This window comes from Struthio camelus, chromosome 26, assembly GCF_040807025.1.
Source record: "Struthio camelus isolate bStrCam1 chromosome 26, bStrCam1.hap1, whole genome shotgun sequence".
NCBI classification, from domain to species: Eukaryota; Metazoa; Chordata; class Aves; order Struthioniformes; family Struthionidae; genus Struthio; species Struthio camelus.
In genome coordinates, this window is record NC_090967.1 from 4,402,971 (window position 1) to 4,425,157 (window position 22,187).

At 70.7% G+C, this 22,187-nt stretch overlaps 4 protein-coding genes across 13 annotated transcripts; 2 read left to right on the forward strand and 2 right to left on the reverse strand.

The window, feature by feature from the left end:
* The first annotated feature begins 1,164 nt into the window (after positions 1-1,164).
* On the forward strand, positions 1,165-4,077 carry SHD (Src homology 2 domain containing transforming protein D). The gene is made up of 6 exons (XM_068919797.1): positions 1,165-1,404; positions 2,055-2,133; positions 2,296-2,496; positions 2,844-2,982; positions 3,474-3,593; positions 3,804-4,077. Exons 1-6 carry the CDS (start codon positions 1,165-1,167, stop codon positions 3,988-3,990), a joined length of 966 nt encoding a protein of 321 aa, XP_068775898.1. The 3' UTR covers positions 3,991-4,077.
* A 484-nt stretch (positions 4,078-4,561) lies between these two features.
* LOC138062328 (uncharacterized) lies at positions 4,562-7,485 on the reverse strand. 7 transcript variants are annotated; one of them, XM_068919847.1, is made up of 4 exons: positions 7,196-7,485; positions 6,132-6,482; positions 5,862-6,056; positions 4,562-4,977 (listed from the first exon to the last, which is right to left on the reverse strand). In XM_068919847.1, exons 1-4 carry the CDS (start codon positions 7,233-7,235, stop codon positions 4,793-4,795), a joined length of 771 nt encoding a protein of 256 aa, XP_068775948.1. In that variant the 5' UTR covers positions 7,236-7,485; the 3' UTR covers positions 4,562-4,792. The 7 variants fall into 7 exon arrangements, with proteins under 7 accessions (XP_068775948.1, XP_068775950.1, XP_068775947.1 ...); XM_068919849.1 differs by having other exon boundaries at positions 4,661-4,977; positions 6,132-6,392; XM_068919846.1 differs by having other exon boundaries at positions 4,661-4,977; positions 7,187-7,485.
* Positions 7,486-8,522: 1,037 nt separating this feature from the next.
* Positions 8,523-14,534, forward strand: FSD1 (fibronectin type III and SPRY domain containing 1). Its single transcript, XM_068919943.1, has 13 exons — positions 8,523-8,609; positions 9,493-9,588; positions 9,888-10,019; positions 10,088-10,189; positions 10,858-10,880; positions 11,068-11,189; positions 11,993-12,202; positions 12,366-12,464; positions 12,627-12,786; positions 12,923-13,002; positions 13,305-13,556; positions 13,741-13,829; positions 14,039-14,534. The coding sequence occupies exons 1-13, from the start codon at positions 8,598-8,600 to the stop codon at positions 14,147-14,149; spliced, it is 1,488 nt and encodes a 495-aa protein (XP_068776044.1). The 5' UTR covers positions 8,523-8,597; the 3' UTR covers positions 14,150-14,534.
* Positions 14,535-14,671: 137 nt separating this feature from the next.
* STAP2 (signal transducing adaptor family member 2) lies at positions 14,672-22,141 on the reverse strand. Of its 4 annotated transcripts, none has more exons than XM_068919945.1 (11): positions 21,959-22,129; positions 20,323-20,394; positions 19,709-19,804; positions 19,098-19,154; positions 18,840-18,967; positions 18,609-18,740; positions 17,467-17,536; positions 16,894-16,973; positions 15,540-15,791; positions 15,298-15,375; positions 14,672-15,039 (listed from the first exon to the last, which is right to left on the reverse strand). In XM_068919945.1, exons 1-10 carry the CDS (start codon positions 22,043-22,045, stop codon positions 15,309-15,311), a joined length of 1,041 nt encoding a protein of 346 aa, XP_068776046.1. In that variant the 5' UTR covers positions 22,046-22,129; the 3' UTR covers positions 14,672-15,039; positions 15,298-15,308. The 4 variants fall into 4 exon arrangements, with proteins under 4 accessions (XP_068776046.1, XP_068776045.1, XP_068776047.1 ...); XM_068919944.1 differs by having other exon boundaries at positions 16,877-16,973; positions 21,959-22,128; XM_068919946.1 differs by lacking the exon at positions 15,540-15,791 and having other exon boundaries at positions 16,877-16,973; positions 21,959-22,141.
* Positions 22,142-22,187: the final 46 nt, after the last annotated feature.

A 22,187-nucleotide genomic window follows, 5' to 3' on the forward strand; every position in this document is an offset into this window, starting at 1 on the left:
CCCCTGTCCCTAGACTCCTTGTCGAGACACCCACCCCTAATTAACAAGCCCTGATTAACCTCCACTTAGATCCTCACACATGACTCTCTGGGCTGGGGGCTGGGGCAGCTGCCATTTATGGGAGCTGGGGATAAAAGGCAGCTTCCCCCCCACCCAATCCTGCCGCTCCGGTGGCAATTAGTATTCCTCGCACGTGCATTTTAATTAGCTTCCTCAAATATTAATGGTGGATATTGGGCTCTGGCCCTGGGATTTGCGTGTGATGAGATCTGTCAACAGCAGTTCTGCGAGTCCAGCAGAGTGTGTCCCCGCTCCCGTGTGTGTCCCCGGACACGCGTGTGCCCCCGGCCACGTCCTGGCTGCCACGTGTGTCCCCCCAGCCGCCCCCTGCCCCCCCCCAGAAGCCAGCCGCGGGTGGGAGACAGAGGTCTTTGTTCTGGGAAGGGACAATAAGGCTGAGCTAGGGCCGGGGACCCCTCAGCCCCCCTGGCCCCGTGGTGTGGACCCCAGGGCTCCCAGACCCCCAAATCCTGGGGGGGGCAGAGAGGGGAGCCAGAGCCTCCCGCCCCTGAGAGCCAGCTCCCCTGGGGCTGGGGGGGTGCAGGGGGCCCTGGCACTGCTGAAGGTTCCCAAAACCTTCCCGGAGCAGGCAGGGGACGAGCCCACAGTGCCCGGGGTCCCCTGAGATTGGTTCCCCCCCCCAGCCCTGACCTCCCCTCCGGGGGGGGGGGGCTGGGGACACCCCTGCACTTGGGGACGTTGGGGTGCTTCCTGGCAGCGTCCGGGGGTCCCGGGGTGGGTTCCCCCCCCAACCCCCTTGCGGCCAGAGCACCCCGGGGGGGGGGGGTCCCAGCCCTCCCCATCCCGGTGTCCCCCCCGGGGTGGGGGTGGGGGACGGACGGTTCCGGTGCGCCTCCCCATCCCAGTGCCGCCCACGGGTCTCAACTCCAGTTTCCCAGTCTCTCCCAGTCCCGGTGCCCCCCCAACCCCCGGCCCGGAGGCCCCCCCCCCCACTCGGCGGGGCGGGGGCGCCGCTCGCTCCGGTCCGCGCCGAGCGCGGCGGCGACACAAAGCGGCTGCCGGTGCCCGGCGGCGGCGGCGGCGGTTCGCGGGGTCCCGCTCGGCGCTCGCGGGGCTCCCGGTACCGGTACCGGCGGCCCCGCCATGGCCAAGTGGCTCCGCGAGTACCTGGGCCGGGGGGCCCGGCGCTCCCCCCCGCGCCCGCCGCAGCCCGACTACAGCGGCGGCGGCGAGCGCCGCCCCGCCGGGGCCCCGCTGGCCGCCGGCCCCGGCGCTGCCCCCCCGCCCCGCCGCCGCCCCGCCGCCGCCGCCGCCTCCCCCCGGCACCGGCTCGTGCGGGTCGGGGGCGCGGGGCCCGGCGGCGGCCCCCGCCGCCTGCAGCAGGTAGGGCCGGGGGGCGCCGGGGGCAGGACCGGAGGGAGCGGGGGGGAACCGAGGGGACCGGGACCGGGGGGGACCGAGGGGCACCGGGGAGTACCGGAGGGCAGGAGGCGGAGGGACTGGGAGGCACTGGGAGAACTGGGGGGGGGGGACTGGGGAGCACTGGAGGGGGAGGCAAGGGGACCGGAGGAGGTGTTGGAGCACCCGAGGGGAGCCGGGGGACACCGGGGGCAGCAGGGAGGGGGAAATGGGGTGGGAGCACCCGGGCAGAGGGCTGAGGGGACCTGGGGGGTGCTGGGGACGGGGTCAGGGGATAGGGGACAGGGGGGCTGGGGAGAGGGACGGGGGGACAGGGGAGCCTGGAGGGGACTAGGGAGAGGGACAGGGGACGGTGGGACAGGGGACCTGGGGGGGGACTGGGGAGGGGGACGGGGCGACAGGGTGGCCTGGGAGTGGGGGACCAGGGAGAGGGTTGGGGACACCTGCAGTGGGGGCTGAGGATGGGGGACTCTGGGGGGGGGACCCCGGGAGCACATCCACGATGGGGGCCGTGGGAGACACCCATCCCAGCAGGGGCACCCAGGGCAGGACGGGGTGGGGGGGGACGGGGTGGCGCTGGGGGTCCCATCGCACCCAGGGCGCCCGTCCGGCAGGGCCCCGGCGAGAGCGAGTACTCGGAGCCCTTCGAGGCAGAGCAGGACTCGGCGCCCGAGGAGCCCAGCGAGGCTGAAGGTGGGTGAGAGACACCCTCCGGGTGGCCCCCGGGGCAGGACCGGGCACCCACGTCCCCGTCACCATCTGGCCCCAGCGCGGGGGAAAAGGGACGTGCCGGAGCCGGAGGTGCCACCTCGCGCCCGGGTGCCCGCGGCGTCCCCCAGCGCTGCCGCTCCGCAGGGTGCGAGGGCCGACGGGTGAGGCCGTGCCAGGGCCCGCAGCTCTACGACACGCCGTACGAGGAGTGGGAGACGGCGGGCGAGGGCGCGGGGCTGCCCGCGGCTCGGGACAGCCGCCTGCCCCGCGACGACGAGCGGCCCGCCGACGAGTACGACCAGCCCTGGGAGTGGAAGAAGGACCACATCTCCCGGGCGTTCGCAGGTGCCAGCGTCCCTCGGGGGCCCCTGGGTGCTGCTGCTGCTGCGGGGACGTCCCAGTCCCGGCATCCCCCAGCACCCAGGGGTACTGTCCCAGGGACATCCCAGCCCTCGTTGTCCCTCAAGGCCCTTGGGTACCTTCCCAGGGACGTCCCAGCCCAGGAGTCCCCCAGCACCCATGGGTACCACCCCAGGGGTGTGATGGGACAACAGGGCAAGGCCAACCGGTAGTGGGGACATCTGGGTTCTTCGAGGTCCAGCGTTGAGAGCCCCGGCTGCTGGGTCTCCCCAGCCCCCGCGGGGGTGCCGGAGCACCCGCGCCGGCAGGTGACACCCCCTTTGCCTCCGCAGTGCAGTTTGAGAGCCCCGAACGCTCCCCCAGCCGCCCCCGGGAGCCACCACGGGCACCCTGGTCCCCCACGGGTGCCAGGCCAGGCTGCCCACCCAGCCCAGGGCACGTGGACCCCTCTCTGCCCTTGGAGAAGCAGGCGTAAGTTGAGGGGTACCGACCCACCTCACCAACGGGTCCCCTCCTCCATGGGGTGGCACCGATATCCAGCCTGGGCATCACAGCATGGAGGGTGCCCCGTGATGCAGAGGGTCCCCTGATGGTATGGATGGATCCCCATGGTGCAGAGGGTGCCCCATGGCATGGACAGGTCCCCTGGCTCAGAGGGTGCCACATAGTGGGCTCTTCCCCATGGCATGGATGGGTCTTCATGGCATGGGTGGGTCTTCATGGCATGGGTGGGTCCCCATGGCGTGCTGTGTGCCCTGTGTCCCTGATGGGTCCCCATGGTGTGGACAGAGCCCCATGGCATAGGTGGGGCCCTGTGGTCCCCAAGGTGCAGACAGGTCCCCACGGCACAGCTGGAGCCCCATGGCACAGCCAGAGCCCCAGTGCCCTTGGCCACCCGGTGCCCCGATGCCAAGGTCCCCGCTGGCCACCCTGATGCCAGGGTGACACTGGGCCACCCGCAGGTGGTACCACGGCCCCATCGGGCGGGCGGGCGCCGAGACGCTGCTGGCGCTGTGCCGTGAGGGCAGCTTCCTGGTGCGGGACTGCGAGACCAGCCCCGATGACTACTCGCTCTCGCTGAGGTGAGTGCGGCGCCGGGGCACCCAGGGGTGACGCAGGCACAAGGAGATGGCCGAGGTGCCTTGGTTGGGTGGGACAGGTAGCCCCTGGGCTGGGTGTATCCGAGGTTGTGCAACCATGTGAGTGCACGCGAGTGTGCGTGTGTGTGCACGCACCCGGTTGTGTTTGCATGCTTGCCTGGCTCCGTGCCTCAGTTTCCCCTCCGCCCCCAGGAGCAGCCAGGGCTTCGTGCACGTGAAGCTCACGCGGACGCGGGAGCGGCACTTCGTGCTGGGCCGCGCGGGGGCCGCCTTCCCCTCGGTGCCCGAGGCCGTGCAGCACTACACGGCGAGGGCGCTGCCCGTCCGCGGCGCCCGCCACCTCTCCCTGCTCTACCCCGTGGCCGCGCAGCCCCTGTGAGCCCACCGCCGCCGCACAGGGACACCCAGCCGGCCCCCATCACCCTGGGCCCGTGGCCCCCCATTAAAGTCCCATGTGCAGACCGTGCTGCTGGCTGCTGTGTGCTCTGTGTCTCCCCCCCCCCCCCCGCCCCCAGACGCCTGGGTCCCCTGCCTGGCTCGGGACACGGCCAAGGAGACACCTCGGGGTGCTGCACCCCCAGCCCAGCCCTCCCCCCCCACCGAGAGTGGCTCCGTAGACATGGAGACACTCTGGTGCCTCTTGGGGGGGCGGGTGCTGCACTCTATGATCTGTCCAGGCAACGGCCCATTGTCACTTCCTGTGCTGGTCCACGAGTGGAAACGGGTGGCGGTGGTGGGGGCCCAGGTGTCCGGGCTCCTGCCTTCACCCCCCACCCCGCTCTAACCTTGCCTCCCCCCCACCCCTAGGAGCCCAGGTGTTCGGGTGAGGGTGGGCGTTGGCAGGGGCCGCTCCAGTGGCTGCGGATGCCCCGTGGAGCCCCTGGGTGCTGGGCGCCAGCGGTGGGGGGATGGTGCCACAGGCACAGGAAGCCATCGCACAGGAAATGGTGGGTGGTGAGATGGTGCAAAACACCTTTTGGGGGGGGGGACTTTTCTGCACACCGGGGGGGGGGACTCCAGGCAGGGCACCCCGCACACCACACTGGCGATCGTCTGCCAGGGCGGCCCGTGGGTAAACTGAGGCACAGGCACAGTTGCACGGCGCCAGCTTTTGATGGCCAAACGCAAACAAGTGCAACCAAGGACGTCGCAGCGGGTCATCGATGCCCTTGTGCAGCCCCTCAGGGCCAGGCACGGTGGGCGCCCAGGGGCCCGGGATGCCTGGGGTGCTCAGGGCACGCAGGGTGCCCGGGGGGCCATGCCTGCTGGAGGCCCTCCTGGTGGATGCTCTCCATGTTCTGAGGTGGGACCAGCTCCTTGGGGGCCTTCTCCGAGCGGGGCTCTGTGTTCAGGTAGATGGCCGCATCTGGGGGGCGGCGGGCACCAAGTGGGCTCACGAGCCACCCGAGGTGCTGGCACAGCCGAGTCTCCCCTCCACGGTGCCACCCCCGGCGTCTCCCTTGGGTGCCCCCAGGGGTGCTTGGGGTGAGCCCCAGCGGGAGCTGGGGTGCAGAAGGCATGGGGGTGGATGGGCATGGGGGAGATGGGCTGGGGGTATAGGGCATGGGTAGAGGGTAACGGCTATTTGGACACGGGGGCATTTGGGTGCAGAGATATTTGGGGGGGAGGGATATTTGGGCATGGGGGCATTTGAGCACGGGGATATTGGGGCAGGGGGATATTTACGTGCGGGGATGTTTTGGGCACGGGGATATTTGGGCACAGGGATATTTGGGCGTGGGGATATTTTGGGTGCAGAGATATTTTGGGCATGGGGGCACTTGGGTGCAGGGGCATTTGGGCACGGGGATATTTGGGCGCAGGGTCATTTGGGTGCAGGAGCATTTGGGTGCAGAGATATTTTGGGCACGGGGATATTTGGGCATGGGAGCATTTGGGCGCAGGGGCATTTGGGTGCAGAGATATTTTGGGCACGGGCATTTGGGCATGGGGATATTTGGGCACAGGAATATTTGGGTGTGGGGATATTTTGGGTGCAGAGATATTTGAGGCGCAGGGGCATTTGGGCATGGGGATATTTGGGCACAGGGATATTTGGGCGTGGGGCTATTTTGGGTGCAGAGATATTTTGGGCATGGGGGCACTTGGGTGCAGGGGCATTTGGGCACGGGGATATTTGGGCGCAGGGGCATTTGGGTGCGGGGATATTTTGGGTGCGGGGATATTTTGGGCGCAGAGATATTTTGGGCATGGGGGCATTTGGGCGCGGGGCGGCCAGGGGCAGGTTACCTGCGTTCCTGCGCCGGTGCCAGCAGCAGGCCAGGGCCAGGCTGAGCAGCAGCAGGGCCAGGACCCCTGCCAGCCCCCCAGCCACCCCTGCAAGCACACGCAGCTGAGCTGGGCACGCCGGGGTGCCCGGGCACCCACCGAGGGCATCAGGGACCCAGTCACCCACGGCGTGTCTGTCGTCAGCTGCTGCCGGCGCTGGGAAATCAGAGTCAGGGCTGTGCCGGCCCCCGCAGCGCGGTGCCCCCCCCGCCGCCGGCCGCCGGCGCCTACCTGCGCTCACGGTGAGCTGGGTGCCATTGCCGGAGACCTTGGCCAAGTGGGGGCTCTCCAGGGTGACCCGGCACACGTAGCGGCCGGCGTCGTCCAGGCGGGCGTCGCGGAGGTCCAGGACGGCATGGGGCGAGCGCCAGGTGAGGTGCAGGTGAGGGCCGCAGGTGGTGGCGGCGGTGGCGTTGGAGTTCAGGCGGATGGTGCACAGCACCCCGTGTCCCCTGTCCTTGAGCCACTCCAGGTGGAGCTGGATCCAGGGCTCTGCGGACGTCACCTGGCACTCCAGGGCCACCTTGCCGCCCAGGGCCACCCACGCCTCCTTCGGCTTCTGGTTCACCTGCAGGGCACCCGCTGCCGCCGGCGGGTCACACCAGGCTGGCCCCGGGATGGTCCCCCCGGGCCACCCGCCGGCCTGGCGCTGCCCCCGGGGAGGGACACGCCGGGGCACCCCGGGGAGGGGGACACGTGGGGCCGGCTGCCCTAGTGCCACCCGGGGGATGGAGGCATCAAAGCACCCTGGGGCAAGGGAGCCAGCTGTCCGGCTGCCCCAGGGTCCCCCAGTGCCACCCATGGGGACGGGGGACCTGAGACACCTTGGGGACCTGAGGCACCTTGGGGACCCGGCCCCAGGCGTCCTGCTTGCACATCCCTGTCCCCCCCAGTCCCTGACCGCTGACCCAAGACAACGCAGACCAGATGCCCCCCCCGCTGTCTGTGTGTCTGTCCCCATCCTGCCCTGCCAGCCATCTCCCCCTCCTTCTGTGCCATCCCATCGCCCTCCACATCCCCACTGCCCCCCATCCCGTTCCCTCCAGCCATGTCAACCCCTGCTGCCCGTCCCTCTGTCCCCATCCTGTCCCCAATCCATCCCCCCCCCAACCCCTCTCCGATCGCCTCTCAGCCCCCCAGGACAGATGTCCCCCTCTGGTGTCCCTGGCCCTGCAGGGTAGAGCCAGGCATCGCCCAACCGCCTGGGCTGCAGGGCAGGGGGAGGAGGGGACATGGAGACTGTCCCCTCTGGCCCCCCTCGGCAGACCCTGTCCCCCCGCCCCGACCTGACTCACTGCTGAGGAAGAGGAGGACGAGGATCCCAAGCCCCCACATCCTGGTGCCACTGGTGTCCCCTTGCCAGCCGGCTGCCCCTGCTCGTGTCCCCGAGTCGGCCTCCTCCCTTCGGGGTCCCTGTCACCAAGGTGTCTGCACCCCCGAAGTGTCACTGTCCCCTAACAGTCCTCGACTGTCACTTACGCCTGCCTCGGGTGGTGCCACAGCTTCCTGCCACAGCTTCCTGCCACAGCACCACCACGTCCCTGGCCACAGGGACAAGGGATGCAGATGGGGGCGGGGACAAGGACATGATGATGGCCATCAATGTGGATGGTGACAGGGATGGGGGAGACGGACAAGGAGAGGGAACAGGGACATGAATGTCAACATGGACGTGGATGGGGATGGGGGACAGGGATGGGGACATGGGCAGGGGACAGGGACATGGACGTGGGGATGGTGATGGGGACAGGGATGGGGAGGTAGGCAGGGATGGGGATAGGGATGTGGACATGGACATGGATGGGGACACGGACATGGATGGGGACAGGAATGTGGACATGGACGGGGATGGTGATGGGGACGGGGAGGGGGACATGGACATGGATGGGGATGAGGACAGGGACACAGACATGGATGGGGATGGTGATGGGGACAGGGATGAGGACAAGGATATAGACATGGACTGGAATGGCAATGGGGACAGGGATGGAGACATGGACAGGGATGGGGATGGGGGATGCGGAGAGGGGTGGGGACATGGACATGGATGGGGATGGGGACGAGGACAGGGACATGGACACGGATGGGGATGGTGATGGGGACAGGCACGAGGCTAGAGACATGGCCATGGATGGGGATGGGGATGGGGATGGGGACAAGGACAGGGACATGGCCATGGATGGGGATGGTGACGGGGACAGAGATGGGGACATGGACAGGGATGGGGTTGGGGACAAGGACAGGGACATGGCCATGGATGGGGATGGTGATGGGGACAGAGATGGGGCACCCTCTTGCACCAGAACCCCCACCCCCCACCTCGGGCAAGGGAAACTGAGGCAGCTCCAGCCTGGCCCCCTACACGGGGACATGCCACCGCTCTGGCCCGGCCCCCGGGCTTGGGGACGGTGCGCACTGGGGGTCCGCAGCCCCGTCCCACTGGGACAACCGGGCCGGTCCCCGCCCCGTGCCCAGGGGCACCGCTGGACCCGGTGCTCCCCCCCCCCGAGAACTACATTTCCCGGCGTGCCCCGGGGTCCGCCTCAGGACTACATTTCCCGGCGTGCCCCGGGGTCCGGACTCGGTTTCCCGGCGTGCCCCGCGGGGGCGGGGCGGGGGGGGGGGGCCGCCGCTCCCGCTTTGTTGGTGTCCGGGGCCGAGCGGCGGCGGCGGCGGCGGCGGCGGGGCCGGCCCGGTATGGGCGACCAGGTGGGGCCGGGCCGGGGAGAGGGAGGGAGGGATGGAGGGAGGAGGGATGGAGAGAAGAGGGATGGAGGAAGGAGGGATGGAGGAAGGAGGGATGGAGGAAGGATGGAGGGATGGAAGGATGGAGGAAGGACGGAGGGATGGAGAGAGGAGGGATGGAGGAAGGAGGGATGGAGGAAGGAGGTATCAAGGGAGGAGGGATGGAGGAAAGAGGGATGGGGATGGAGGAAAGAAGGGCGAAAGAAAGAGGGGTGCAGGAAGGAGGGACTGAGGGGTGCAGGAAGGAGGGATGAAGGGGATGAAGGATGGAGGAAGGAGGGACAGCGGGATGAAGGATGGAGAGAGGAGGGATGGAGAATGAGGAGGGATGAAGGATGGAGGGGTACGGGATGGAGGATGCAGACAGGAGGGACAGAGGGATGGAGAGGTGCAGGATGGAGGGAGGAGGGATGGAAGGATGAAGGATGGAGAGAGGAGGGATAGAGAATGGAGGGAGGAGGGACGAAGGATGGAGGGATGGAGGACGCAGGACGGAGGGAGGAGGGATGCAGGAGGGCTGGCCAGAGGGTGCAGCCCGCGGGGTGGGGGGGGCGCTGGGGCTCGCTCCCCCGCGGAGGTCCCCGAGGGGGCAGTGCCAGGCCAGGGGGACGCGCTGGGGGCTGTCCCCCTCGCTGTCGGCCCAACGCGCCCTCTTGCCAAGTCATCCCGCAGCTGCTGCCGCGGCCGCAGAGCCAGGCAGGGCCCCGGACGCCTGGGTCCCCTCCGCGCCTGGCACGCACCGCCGGCGGGGAGGGACTGGCCGGGGTCCAGGGTGCTGAGCCGGCCGCGGGGCGCTGCTGCGGCGGCCGGGGGCTGCGGGGGGACGCTGACAGCGGTGCCGGGGCAGGAGGCGCTGCGGAAGATCATCACCACGTTGGCCGTGAAGAATGAGGAGATCCAAAACTTCATCTACGCCCTCAAGCAGATGCTGCAGAACGTGGAGGTACCTCCGGCCCCCTCTCGCTCGCCGGCCTTCGGCCTCGCGCCGTCCCCGCCGCCAGCCCCGTCGCCTTCGGTGCCTGCTGGCGCCCCGTCCCAGCCATCGCGGGTGCCCCCGTCGGCACGCCGGGGTCCCTTCTCCCGCCGTGGCACGGGCGCTGCGTGCCCACCTTCGCTGACAGTGGTAGCGGGTGGCCCCGGGCAGCGCCGTCACCCGTGGGACGTGGGGAGAGCCGGGCGGGCGCAGGGCAGCGGCGAGGCCGGGGTCGTGCCGTGCCCGCTGACGCCCGGCCTCGCCGCCAGGACAACTCGGCCCGGGTGCAGGAGGACCTGGAGGGCGAGTTTCAGTCCTTGTACGCGTTGCTGGACGAGCTCAAGGACAACATGCTCATGAAGATCAAGCAGGACCGCGCCAGCCGCACCTACGAGCTGCAGGTGAGCGCCCGCCCTGCGCGCCCGCCGGCCGCGGCCACCGCCACCCACTGCTGCTCTCTCCCCTTCAGGCCCAGCTGGCGGCTTGCGCCAAGGCCCTGGAGAGCTCGGAGGAGCTGCTGGAGACGGCCAACCAGACCTTGGAGACCGCCAACAACCACGACTTCCCCCAGGTGGGCATCCGGCCCGGCAGCGGGGAGCTGTGCCGGGCACCCTCCCCGCCGGGCTGCCCCAGACTAACGCCCGACACGGGGGCACGAGGCCTCCCGTCCCTCTTGCCCTCCAACCGATGCCTCCTCATAACCGCGCTTGCCCCAGGCGGGCACCTCTCCTCTCTTTCCAGCCTGGGCGCCGGTGTTAACGCTGGGCTGGCTTCGCCCGCTGCGGGACTAGATTAGGACCGGGCAAGTGGGCACCGGTTAGAGCACCAGGACGTTGGGGTCGCGGCGGGGAGGAGGAGGGGGGGGGGTTAGAGCAACGGGGAGGGCCTGGACGCCTGGGTCCTCTCGTCCGCCTGCCCCAAGGGTGCTGCTTGGTGGCCCCTTTCTCCTGTGGGCGTGCGGACACATGGGTGTCCCCGTGGGCAGATGGGCACGGTGTGCCGTGCGGGTGCCCGGGCAGGGAGATGGGTGCTGAAGCAAGGGCAGGGATGTGGGCACGCGGTGCCGTATGGGTTTGGTGGCAGGGGTCGGGGCGCCGCCGTGCCATGCGGGTTTGGTGGCAGGGGTCGGGGCGCGCCGTGCCCCGCGGGTCCCAGAGCAGGGCACGCTGTACCACGCTGGCTCCTGGCATCGCTGGCTCACCCTCTATTTTTTCTCCTCTTTTCCTCTCCGCTCTCAAGGCTGCCAAACAGATCAAGGATAGGTACGGTACCCCCCTCCTCCGTGCCCCCTCCCCGCATCCCCACTAACCCGCGGCGTGTCGCGACCCGCACCCTGGTCCCACCGCCGCGCAGGGTGGGGGGCGGCCGGGCAGGGCCGGGAGGGGGGGAGCAGCCGGCTCCCGGCCCCGCTGACTCTCGTCCCCGTGCCCTTCTCGCGCCCCTGCGCAGCGTGACGATGGCGCCCGCCTTCCGCCTCTCGCTCAAGGCCAAGGTGAGCGATAACATGAGCCACTTGATGGTGGATTTTGCTCAGGAGCGACGCCTGCTCCAGGCCCTCGCCTTCCTGCCAGGTATCGCCCGCGGGCAGCGGGTGCCGGGGACGCGGGGAAGGCGGGTGCCCGGGCACGGCGGCCGGGCGGGGGGGGTGTTTCTCGCAGGGCAAAGCCGGCACGGAGCACCATGGGGAGGGCAGAGCCAGGGCGCGCGCGGGGCACAGAGCCTGGCAGGGGTGGGTGGGCGCGAGGATGGTGGTCCAGCGGTGAAGGGGTCTGCTGGGGGTGGAGGGGCAAGACGTTGGGGAGCTCTGGGGGGTGCCAGGGTTGGAGGGAGCCAGGGGGTAGGAGGTCTGGGCGACTTTAAGCCTCCATCAGGAGGGGCAAGGGGGTGCCAGGCAGGGAGGGCTGTGGCGGGGGGGTGTGGTGGGTGCTGTGGCCTCAGGGTGCAATGGCCAGGGTCTCTGGGGGGGCCATCCTTGGGGTCTCTAGGGTGCCATGCCCGTGGGATCTGTGTGGGTGCCATGCCTGGGATGGCTGAGGCTCCATGCCTAGGGTCTTTGGGGTGCAATGCCCTGGGGCCTTGTAGGTGCCGTGTCCAGGGGTCTCTGGGGGTGCCATCCTGGGGTCTTTGGGGTGCCAAGCACACGGGATCTAGGTGGATGCCGTGTCCAGAGTTCCCCGGGTGCCATGCCTACGGGTTTCTGGGGGTGCCGTCCCCAGGGACCCTGCGGGTGCCATGCCTGGAGGGCGCTGGGATGCTGTCCGTAGGCACCCTGCCTGGGGTCTCTGGGTGCCAAGCCCAGGTGCCGTGGGGGAGCCGGGCCGGGGGCGCCCCAGCTGGCGGCAGGCGGGACTGGCACGGCTGCTCCCGCGGGCAGTGCCCAGCACCCCCGAGATCGACCTGGCGGAGTCGCTGGTGGCCGACAACTGCGTGACGCTGGCCTGGCGGATGCCCGACGAGGACAGCAAGATCGACCATTACGTGCTGGAGTACCGCAAGACCAACTTCGAGGGGCCGCCCCGGACCAAGGAGGACCAGCCCTGGATGGTGATCGAGGGCATCAAGGGCACCGAGTACACCCTGTCCGGTGAGGTCACGGGGGCAAAACCAGCCCCGGCCGCGCCAGGCTTGGAGCAGCTGGCAGGGGAGCTGGGCTTGTCCCAGCAGGGATGGCGGTGCCAGGCTTTGCAGGGTGCGTGGAGGTCCCGGTGTCCCCCCGTGTCCCCCTGCTAACTCCGCTGTGCCCACAGGGCTGAAGTTCGACATGAAGTACATGAATTTCCGGGTGCGAGCATGTAACAAGGCCGTGGCGGGTGAATTCTCCGAGCCGGTCACTTTGGAAACAAGAGGTGGGTACCAGGGGTCGGTGTTGGGCACCGAGGGTGGCAGGGCACTCGGTGGGACCCCTTGTGCCACCCCGTCCTGCCCCTGCCCAGCCGTGCCAGGGCTCCATGACCCCCTCGGTGCCAGGCAGGGGACACGGGGGACACGCTGACGGTGGCTGTCCCCAGCGTTCATGTTCCGGCTGGACGCCAGCACGTGCCACCAGAACCTGCGGGTGGAGGAGCTCAGCGTGGAGTGGGACGCCACGGGCGGCAAGCTGCAGGACGTCAAGGCCCGCGAGAAGGACGGGAAAGGCAGGACGGCCTCGCCAGCCAACTCGCCCGCCAGGTAATGCCGACCTCCGCCGTCCCCCCCCCAGCCCAGCAGGTAACGCCAACCCCTCGGTAACGCCGCCCGCCTTGGGTATTGCCAACCTACCCGCGTAATGCCAAACCTCTGCCTCGCTGGCGTCCGTCTGTCCTAGGGTCGTGCAGTCGCCCAAGAGGATGCCCTCGGGGCGCGGGGGCAGAGACCGCTTCACCGCCGAGTCCTACACGGTCCTGGGTGAGCGCCGGGGCACCGAAGGGGGCAGGGGCGGCGGTGGGCACCTTGCGGGCACGGAGGGGTGGAGAGGGGACGGGCACCTGGGGACACAGAGGAAGGTGGGGACCTGATGGCACACGGGGGGATGATGGCATGGGAAGGGCTGGGCATGGGGCACCCAGAGGGGTCCAGGAGTGCAGGAAGGGGCACACAGTTGTGTGCCAACCCCCCAGAGAGCCCCGGGGCAGAGGTCTGAGCCCACCACGGGGACGAGGCGCCTGGCAGAGCCGTGCCCGGCCCGTGCCAGCGCCCGGTGCCTACAGGCGACACACTGATCGACGCGGACGACCACTACTGGGAGGTGCGGTACGACCGGGACAGCAAGGCCTTCGGCGTAGGGGTAGCATATCGCAGCCTGGGCAAGTTTGACCAGCTGGGCAAGACCTCGGCTTCCTGGTGCCTCCACCTCAACAACTGGCTCCAGGTCAGCTTCAGCGCCAAGCACGCCAACAAGGCCAAGGTGCTGGACGTGCCCGTGCCCGACTGCATCGGCGTCTACTGCAATTTCCACGAAGGTGGGTGCGGGCGCAGGGCGCTGCCAGGGCATGGGAATTGGATGGGCGCCGGCAGGGACTGGGCACCGCGGTCAGGCCCTGCAGCCAGGGTGCTGCAAGGGGTTGGGACGTTCACTGGCAGGGCGCTGGGCGCCGCAGAGCCGGGAGACCCTGCTGGAGCTCAGGGAGCTGCGTGTGCCCGCAGGGTTCCTGTCCTTCTACAACGCCAGGACCAAACAGCTGCTGCACACCTTCAAGGCCAAGTTCACCCAGCCGGTGCTTCCTGCCTTCATGGTAAGCGGGTGCCGGGGGGGCCGGGTGGGCAGGAGCCCTGGCGAACCCAGCGGGGTGGCAGGGCCGGGCAGCACGGCGCCCCGGGGCGCTCAGCACCTCGCTCCTCCAGCGTCAACGCTCGAGTTCGCGGCATGGGTGCCCCCGCCGCCGTCGGGGCAGGGCCGGGCGCACCGTGCCCAGCCGTGTCCATCCCGTCCCCCCCCCCCCAGGTCTGGTGCGGCAGCTTCCACGTCTCCTCGGGCCTGCAGGTGCCCAGCGCCGTGAAATGCCTCCAGAAGCGGAACAGCACCGCCAGCAGCTCCAACGCCAGCCTGACCTAGAGCCGGGCCCCGGCCCGCCGGGCCGCGGCCCGCCGCGGGCACCCCCAGGCAAGAGCACTGAATGTACCGACCTCCCCCCCCCCACCCCCCCAACCAAACCCCGCGCACACGATGCCCTCGCCGCGCGTCCCCCCCCCTCCCCACCCTCCGCCCCGGGGCCCGGGCACCGGCCGGGGCTGTGCCAGCTCGCCGGGTCACCGCGGGACGCTGGGGCTGGCACGCGCTGGCACCCGCGGCCTCCGGGTCACCCCCCCCCTCCTTTCCCCGACTCCGCGTCATCCCACCCCCTCGCTGCGGCGGGCACCAGGCTGGCGCTGCCCCCCACCACCACCACCACCATCGACAGCTGCTTCTGGCCTTAAGAATAAAGTGGGATCTAGGTGTGACGCGGCCCCGCTGCCATGTTGGGGCTGGGAGGCTGCGGGGTGGCACCCGCCCCAGGCGGAAAGGGGGTGGGTTTTTTTTGGGGGGGGGGGTGCCCCTCTGCGCCATCCCCGTGGCAGCAAGGATTCAGGCAGGGTCTGAGCAGGACGGATGTGGCTTTATTTGCGACGCCACCCTGGGCAACGTGGTTTTGGGGGGGGGGGGCTGTTTCTGCCTCCCGTGCCAGGCGGTGCCACCTGCACCCTGCGGTGCCACCCTGTGCCCCGTCCCCAGAGCGGGGCCCAGCAGGACTTTTTGGGGGGGCTTCTTGGTCTCAGGGGTGGGTGCTGGTGTCACTCGTAATGGGGTCACCCAGACCCCCCCCCCCGGCTCAGCGCCAAGGCAGAGCCCTGTTGGGGGGGGGGCTGCGCCCGGCGAGGGGCACCCCCAGGGCCCCCGCGGCACCCGTCAGTCACCGAGGAGAAATCGGCGCGCCTGCAGCTTCTTGGCGAGCTCCTCTGTGACATCTGCGGCACAGAGACGGGGCTGGAAGGCTGGTGGGCAGGGGACCCAGGCGTCCGGCCCCCCCTCTCCCCAAACCCCCCCCCCGACAACGCCGACTCTGCTCTGGTCACTCATCCCCGCTGCCATCCGGAGCCGGTGGCAGCACCCTGGTGTCCTCCCATTCCCGCCTCTGCTCCAGCCCACCGCTCCCAGCCCCAGCAGTGGGACCCAGGCGTCCGGCCCCCCCCCCCCCCCCCCCGCCGACCCCCAAAGCCCCTCACCAGCAGAGCCGTCATGCAGGTGCACCATGGATCGGTGGTGGGCAGCGCGGGGGGGCGCGCTCCGGAGGGCTCCAGCCGCTGTAGAGACGTGCAAAAAGGGTTTGGGGTGGGGGGGGGGGAGGAAGGAGTCAGCCTGTGGGTGCCCCCCACCCCGACCCCCTCCCCCCCCAAACAGGCAGGCTCCGTTTCCCTTCCCCCCCCCCCCCCGCCGCCTCGGTTTCCTCGGCTCCGGCCGGGCTCACCCTGCTTGTTCACGTAGGTCTGGGCGTCCGGGGGGCTCGCGGCGGGCGCCCCCGGGAGCTGCGGCGCAGGGGGGCCGGGGCTCGGGGCCGGCCACGGCGCGGGGGCGCAGGCCGCGGCGCTGGGCAGAGGGGCTGTGCCCGCCCGGCGGGGCTGGGGTGTGACAGCACCCCGGGGGGCAGTGGGGGGCGGGGAGGGGGGCTTGCTCACCACCCGGACCCACTCCCCGTTCTCCCTCTCCGTCTCCACGAACTCTGGAGCAGAGAGGGGACGTCACCGACCCTGCGTGCGGCTCCCCCCCCCCCTCCACACCCCCCCCCAGCACCCCCCCAGCCCTCCAGCATGGTCCCCAGCAGCCCCAACCACCCCAAAGCCCCCAAAACCCCCTCCAACACTGACCTGCACCCCATAGCCCCCTCCAACACCCTTAGCCCTCCAGGAGCACCCACAGCAACCCAAGCCCCCCATAACCCCCTCCAACACTGACCTGCACCCCATAACCCCCTCCAACACCCCCAGCCCTCCAGCACGTTCCTGCAGCACCCCAGCAGCCTCAACTGCCCCAAGACCCCCCAAAACCCCTCCAACACTGACCTGCACCCCATAGCCCCCTCCAACACCCCCAGCCCTCCAGCACGTTCCTGCAGCACCCCAGCAGCCTCAACTGCCCCAAGATCCCCCCCAAAACCCCTCCAACACTGACCTGCACCCCATAGCCCCCTCCAACACCCCCAGCCCTCCAGCACGTTCCTGCAGCACCCCAGCAGCCTCAACTGCCCCAAGATCCCCCCCATAACCCCCTCCAACACTGACCTGCACCCCATAACCCCCTCCAACACTGACCTGCACCCCATAGCCCCCTCCAACACCCCCAGCCCTCCAGCACGTTCCTGCAGCACCCCAGCAGCCTCAACCGCCCCAAGACCCCCCAAAACCCCTCCAACACTGACCTGCACCCCATAGCCCCCTCCAACACCCCCCCAGCCCTCCAGCACGTTCCTGCAGCACCCCAGCAGCCTCAACCGCCCCAAGACCCCCCAAAACCCCTCCAACACTGACCTGCACCCCATAACCCCCTCCAACACCCCCCCCAGCCCTCCAGCAGCACCTGCAACAACCCAAGCCCCCCCAAACCCCCTCCAACACTGACCTGCACCCCCCCCCAGCACCCCATAACGCTCTCCAGCACCCCCAGTCTGCCAACACCCTGCTGCAACACCCCAGCAACATCCTATACCCCCCTCCCCGGACCCCAACAGCCCTAAGCACCGTCCTGCAGCCCCCCCGCTGCCTCTCACCCGCAGCCACCCTCCCGCCACCCCGGCCCGCCGGTGCCCACCCAGCCGCTGCATGTACTCCCTGGCCAGGGGCCGCAGGCTCCCCTTGCTGCTCTCCACGAAGTACGCCACCACCTCGGCCAGCGAAGAGCACCGGTGCTGGTGGGACGCGGCGTCACGCCGGTACCCCCATGGGCACCCCGCTGCCCCCCCATCCCAGGTCCCAGTCCCTTGGGGTAACGCTTGGGGGGGGGTCCCAGACTGAAGGGGTCCCAGTCCCTTGGGTCCCAATGCTTGGGGATCCCTAACCCCGGGGGAGTCCCATTCCTTGGGTCCTGGCTTTTTTGGGGGAGGGGGGGGGTCTTAGTCCCTGGGGGGGGTGGTCCCAGTTGCTTGAATTCAAGTTCTCAGGGGTCCCAGCCCTTGTAGGTCCCTGTCCCTTGGGGGGGGGGTCCCAATCCCTTGTGTCCCAGCACTTGGGTGCCCCAGCTCCTGGGGGCCCCCCAATCCCTTGCAGCCCTGGCCTGGGGGCTCCCAGGCCTTGCGGGGGGGTCCTCAAACCTGGGGATCCCTGTCCCCAGGAGCCCCTGCCCCAGGGGCACAGCTGGGTGCTCGGGGACCCTGTCCCCAGTGCCAGCCCCACGTCGCTCACCGGCGGCTCCACGTTGATGACGTACTCCTGCCCCTCGTGGGTCACCTTGTAGTGCTTCACCAGCATGACACTGCCCACCAGGGCTCCGTCAGCAGGTGACATGGGCACAGCGGGTGGGCCGGGCCCACCAGCGTGGGGTCCTGCCACCCCTCGCACGGGGACCTATGTCCTGGAGCCACCCCTCGCACGGGGACCCTCTCCCTGGAGCCACCCCTTGCACAAGGAACTGTGCCCTGGTGCCAACCCAATGCATGGGACCCTGTTTCCCAGTGCCAGCTCATTGCATAGGGACGCCCACCCTGGAGCCACCCCTTGCGTGGGGACCCATGTCCTGAAGCCACCCCACACATGGAGACCCTCTCCCTGGAGCCACCCCTTGCATGGGGACTCCCATCCTGGAGCCACCCCTTGCACGGAGACCCAACCACTGGAGCCACCCCTTGCATGGGGACTCATGACTTGGGGCCACCCCTTGCACGGGGACCCATGTCCTGGAGCCACCCCTTGCATGGGGACCGAACCCCTGGAGCCACCCCTTGCACAGGGACCCAACCCCTGGAGCCACCCCTTGCATGGTGACCCATGTCTTGGGGCCACCCCTTGCATGGGGACCCATGTCCTGGAGCCACCCCTTGCATGGGGACGGAACCCCTGGAGCCACCCCTTGCACAGGGACCCAACCCCTGGAGCCACCCCTTGCATGATGACCCATGTCTTGAGGCCACCCCTTGCATGATGACCCATGTCCTGGAGCCACCCCTTGCATGGGGACCGAACCCCTGGAGCCACCCCTTGCACAGGGACCCAACCCCTGGAGCCACCCCTTGCATGGTGACCCATGTCTTGGGGCCACCCCTCACACAGGGACCCACGTCCTGGAGCCACCCCCTTGCATGGGGACCGAACCCCTGGAGCCACCCCTTGCATGGTGACCCATGTCCTGGAGCCACCCCTTGCATGGGGACCGAACCCCTGGAGCCACCCCTTGCACAGGGACCCAACCCCTGGAGCCACCCCTTGCATGGGGACCCATGTCCTGGAGCCACCTCACACACACGTCCTGGTGCCAGCCCCTCGCATGGCGACCCACACCCCGGTGCCAGCCCCGCACGAGGCCTCCCCGGGCAGCGGGCCCCGCTCACCCGCTCAGCATCTGGCGCGTGGTGACGGAGACGCCCTGGCCGTGCCCGCCGGGCCGCAGCACCATGTTCCCGCTGCCCGCGCTCCTCTCCAGCAGCTGCTCGGCCTCCGTGCGCGACACCGCGTAGAAGCAGCTGGGCACCGCGGCGTGAGCCGTGCCATGCCGCCGGCCCCTGCGGGCGCAGCGGGACCCCGCCGCCCTGCCCGCGGCCATCCCCCACCTCCGTACTCACTCGGGCACCGGCGGCTCCGGGGGGCCGGGGACGGCCAGCGCTGCCCGGCGGTCCTGCTCCTCGCGCAGCGCCTCCACCAGCTGTGCCTTGTGGCCCGGCAGCAGCGCCAGGTCCGTGGGCACCTGCATCTGTTGGGGAGGGGGCACGGGGTGCTGGGTGCGTGGTGCAGGGACCCCCAGGGACGCCTGGGCCACCGCGCCGTCCCCCACCCCTCTCCCCCATCCCCAGGCCAGCCTGGTGCCAGCGCCCCGTGCCCACCTCTACCATGGTCAGGATGAATCCCCGCCACATCTCCTGCGCCTCCGGGCTCTCCGCCTGCAAGGGAGCGGGTGGGGGGGGGGAGGACGGAGCGCAGCCTGTCCCTTGTGTCCCCCGCTGCCCCCGAACCCTGTCCCCTGTGCCCCTCCCTGTCCCTGCATCTCCCCGTGTCCCCAAACCCTGTCCCCTCTGCCCCTCTGTGTCCCCGTCTCCCCCTTCACTCCCTGACGTGGTCCTTGTGCCCCTCCCTGTCCCTGCATCTCCCCGTGCCCCCAAACCCTGTCCCCTCTGCCCCTCTGTGTCCCCGTCTCCCCCTTCACTCCCTGACCTGTCCCCTGTGCCCATCCGTGCCCCTGGGTCCCATCCAGCCCCCTAACCCTGTGCCCCTCCATGACCCCACATCCCCCCTTGTCCCCAAACCCTGTCCCTGTGTCCCCAAACCCTGTCCCTTATGTTCCTCCACGTCCCTGTATCCCCTCCAAGCCCCAAACGCTGTCCCCTGTGCCCCCCATGCCCGTGTCTCCCTCTGCCCCCCCCACGCCATCCCTTAGTGCTCCAGCCCCCCCATGTCCCCAAGCCCCTCCGTGCCCCCGCGGCGGGGCGCCCCTCACCTTCAGCATCACCTCCTGGCCCCGCAGCCGCAGGTAGAGCCGGGGGCCCTCGGCCCTCACCGCCACCAGCTCGCCCAGGTCCAGCGTCTCCAGGGGCTGCGGGCACCCACAGCCCGTGGGGCCCCGCTGTCCCCCAGCCACAGCCGACACGAGCGGGCCAGGCCTCAGCCTGCCCCCAGCACCCCCACTACCTTGCTGGGTGGGGGAGCCGGCCACCCACCCCACCCTAAACAGCAGTCGCACCCTCAAGGGGTCCCAGTCCTGGGGGGCCTGGGGGTCCCATCCTGGAGAAGCCCACCCAGAGGAGGTCTCGGCCTGGGGGGGGGTTCCACCCGGGGGAGGGTCCCACCTGGGGAGGGTCCCACCTGAGGGTCCCACCCAGTCCCACTCAAAGGTCCCGGTCCTGGGGGTCCCAGCCGAGGGACCTCACCTCCAAGGTCCCGTTTGGAGGTCCCACCTCAGGGGTCCCAGCCCCAGGGGTGTCCTGGGGTCCCAGCCTGGAGGAGCCCACGTGGGGGGGGGGGCCCGGCCTGGAGGTCCCACCTCGAGGGTCCCATTTGGAGGTCCCACCTTGGGGAACCCCCACCCCGGAACCCCTCCAGACCCCTCCGTACCTGGGGGTCCCGGGGCGCCGTGTAGAAGCTGAGCGTGAGCCCCCGCAAGCCGGCCCAGACCCTCCGATAGCCCTGCGGGAGCGGACGGGACGGGACGGGGCCGCCTGAGCGCCGCCGGCACCGGGAGCGGCCGCCGGCGAGCCGCGGCTCGGGAGCGCGGCACCGGGAAGTGCGCGCCGGGAACCGGGCACTGGCACCGCTCCGCGGCCCGGGGGGGTGGGGGTCAGGGGGCCCGGGGGGGGGGCCGGGGGGTCCTGGGAGCTTTCGGGGATCGGTCCCGAGGGGTCAGTCCCGAGGGGTCCCGGGGGTCGGTCCTGGGGGAATCTCAGGGATCGGTCCCAGGGGTCGGTCCCAGGGGGGTCGGTCCCGGGGGGTCCGGGGGGCAGTCCCGGGGGTCGGTCCCGGGGGGTCGGTCCCGGGGGTCCCGCGGGGTCCCGGGGGTCGGTCCGGGGGGCCGGCCCCGGGGGTCGGTCCCGGGGGTAGGTCCCGAGGGATCCCAGGGGTCGGTCCTGGGGGAATCTCAGGGATCGGTCCCAGGGGTCAGCCCCGAGGGGGGCCGGTCCCGGGGGGTCGGTCCCGGGGGTCCCGCGGGGTCCCGGGGGTCGGTCCTGGGGGAATCTCAGGGATCGGTCCCAGGGGTCGGTCCCGGGGGGTCCTGGGGGTCGGTCCCGGGGGTCGGTCCTGGAGGTTGGTCCCAGGGGTCAGTCCCGGGGGTCGGTCCCGCGGGGTCCCGGGGGTTGGTCCTGGGGGAATCTCAGGGATCGGTCCCAGGAGTCGGTCCCGGGGGGTCCTGGGGGTCGGTCCCGAGGGGTCGGTCCCGGGGGTCGGTCCCGGGGATCGGTCCTGGGGGTCCCGCGGGGTCCCGGGGTTCGGTCCGGGGGGCCGGCCCCGGGGGTCGGTCCTGGGGGTCGGCCCCGGGAGTAGGTCCCGAGGGGTCCCAGGGGTAGGTCCTGGGGGAATCTCAGGGATCGGTCCCAGGGGTCAGCCCCGAGGGGGGCCGGTCCCGGGGGGTCGGTCCCGGGGGTCCCGCGGGGTCCCAGGGGTCGGTCCGGGGGGCCGGCCCCGGGGGTCGGTCCCGAGGGGTCGGTCCCGAGGGGTCCCGGGGGTCGGTCCTGGGGGAATCTCAGGGATCGGTCCCAGGGGTCGGTCCCGGGGGGTCGGTCCCGGGGGTCGGTCCTGAGGGTCCCGCGGGGTCCCGGGGGTCGGTCCCAGGCGTCGGTCCCGGGGGTCGGTCCTGGGGGTCGGTCCCGGGGGGTCCCAGGGGTAGGTCCTGGGGGAATCTCAGGGATCGGTCCCAGGGGTCAGCCCCGAGGGGGGCCGGTCCCCGGGGGTCGGTCCCGAGGGGTCCCGGGGGTCGGTCCTGGGGGAGTCGCAGGGGTGAGCCCCGGGGGGCAGTCCCGGGGGTCTGTCCCAGGGATCGGCTCTCTGGGTCCCGCGGGGTCCCAGGGGTCAGTCCCGGGGGTCGGTCCCGGGGGTCGGTACTGGGGAGCCCCCCAGGGGTCGGTGCCGGGGTCAGCTCCGAGGAGCGGTCCCGGGGAGCAGTCCCGAGGGGTCCCGGGGGTCGGTTCCGGGAGAGTCGCAGGGGTCAGCCCCGGGGGTCGGTGCCGGGGGTCGGTGCCGGCGGGTCCCAGCCCACCTTGTCCCGCGGCCCCCACTTCTCCACGAAGCCCTCGTAGCTGTGCCGGGCAGCGCGCCGGCGGGGCGGCAGCACCGGCAGCGCCATCTCCGCCCGCCGCCGCCGCCGCAGGTGCCGCCGGGCCGGGCCCGGCCGGGTCGGGCCGGGTCCTTACCGGCAGCGGGCACCGGGTCAACCCCGCCTCTACCGGGCAGCGGGCGTGGAGCCCGCCCCGCCCGCGGGGCCCCGG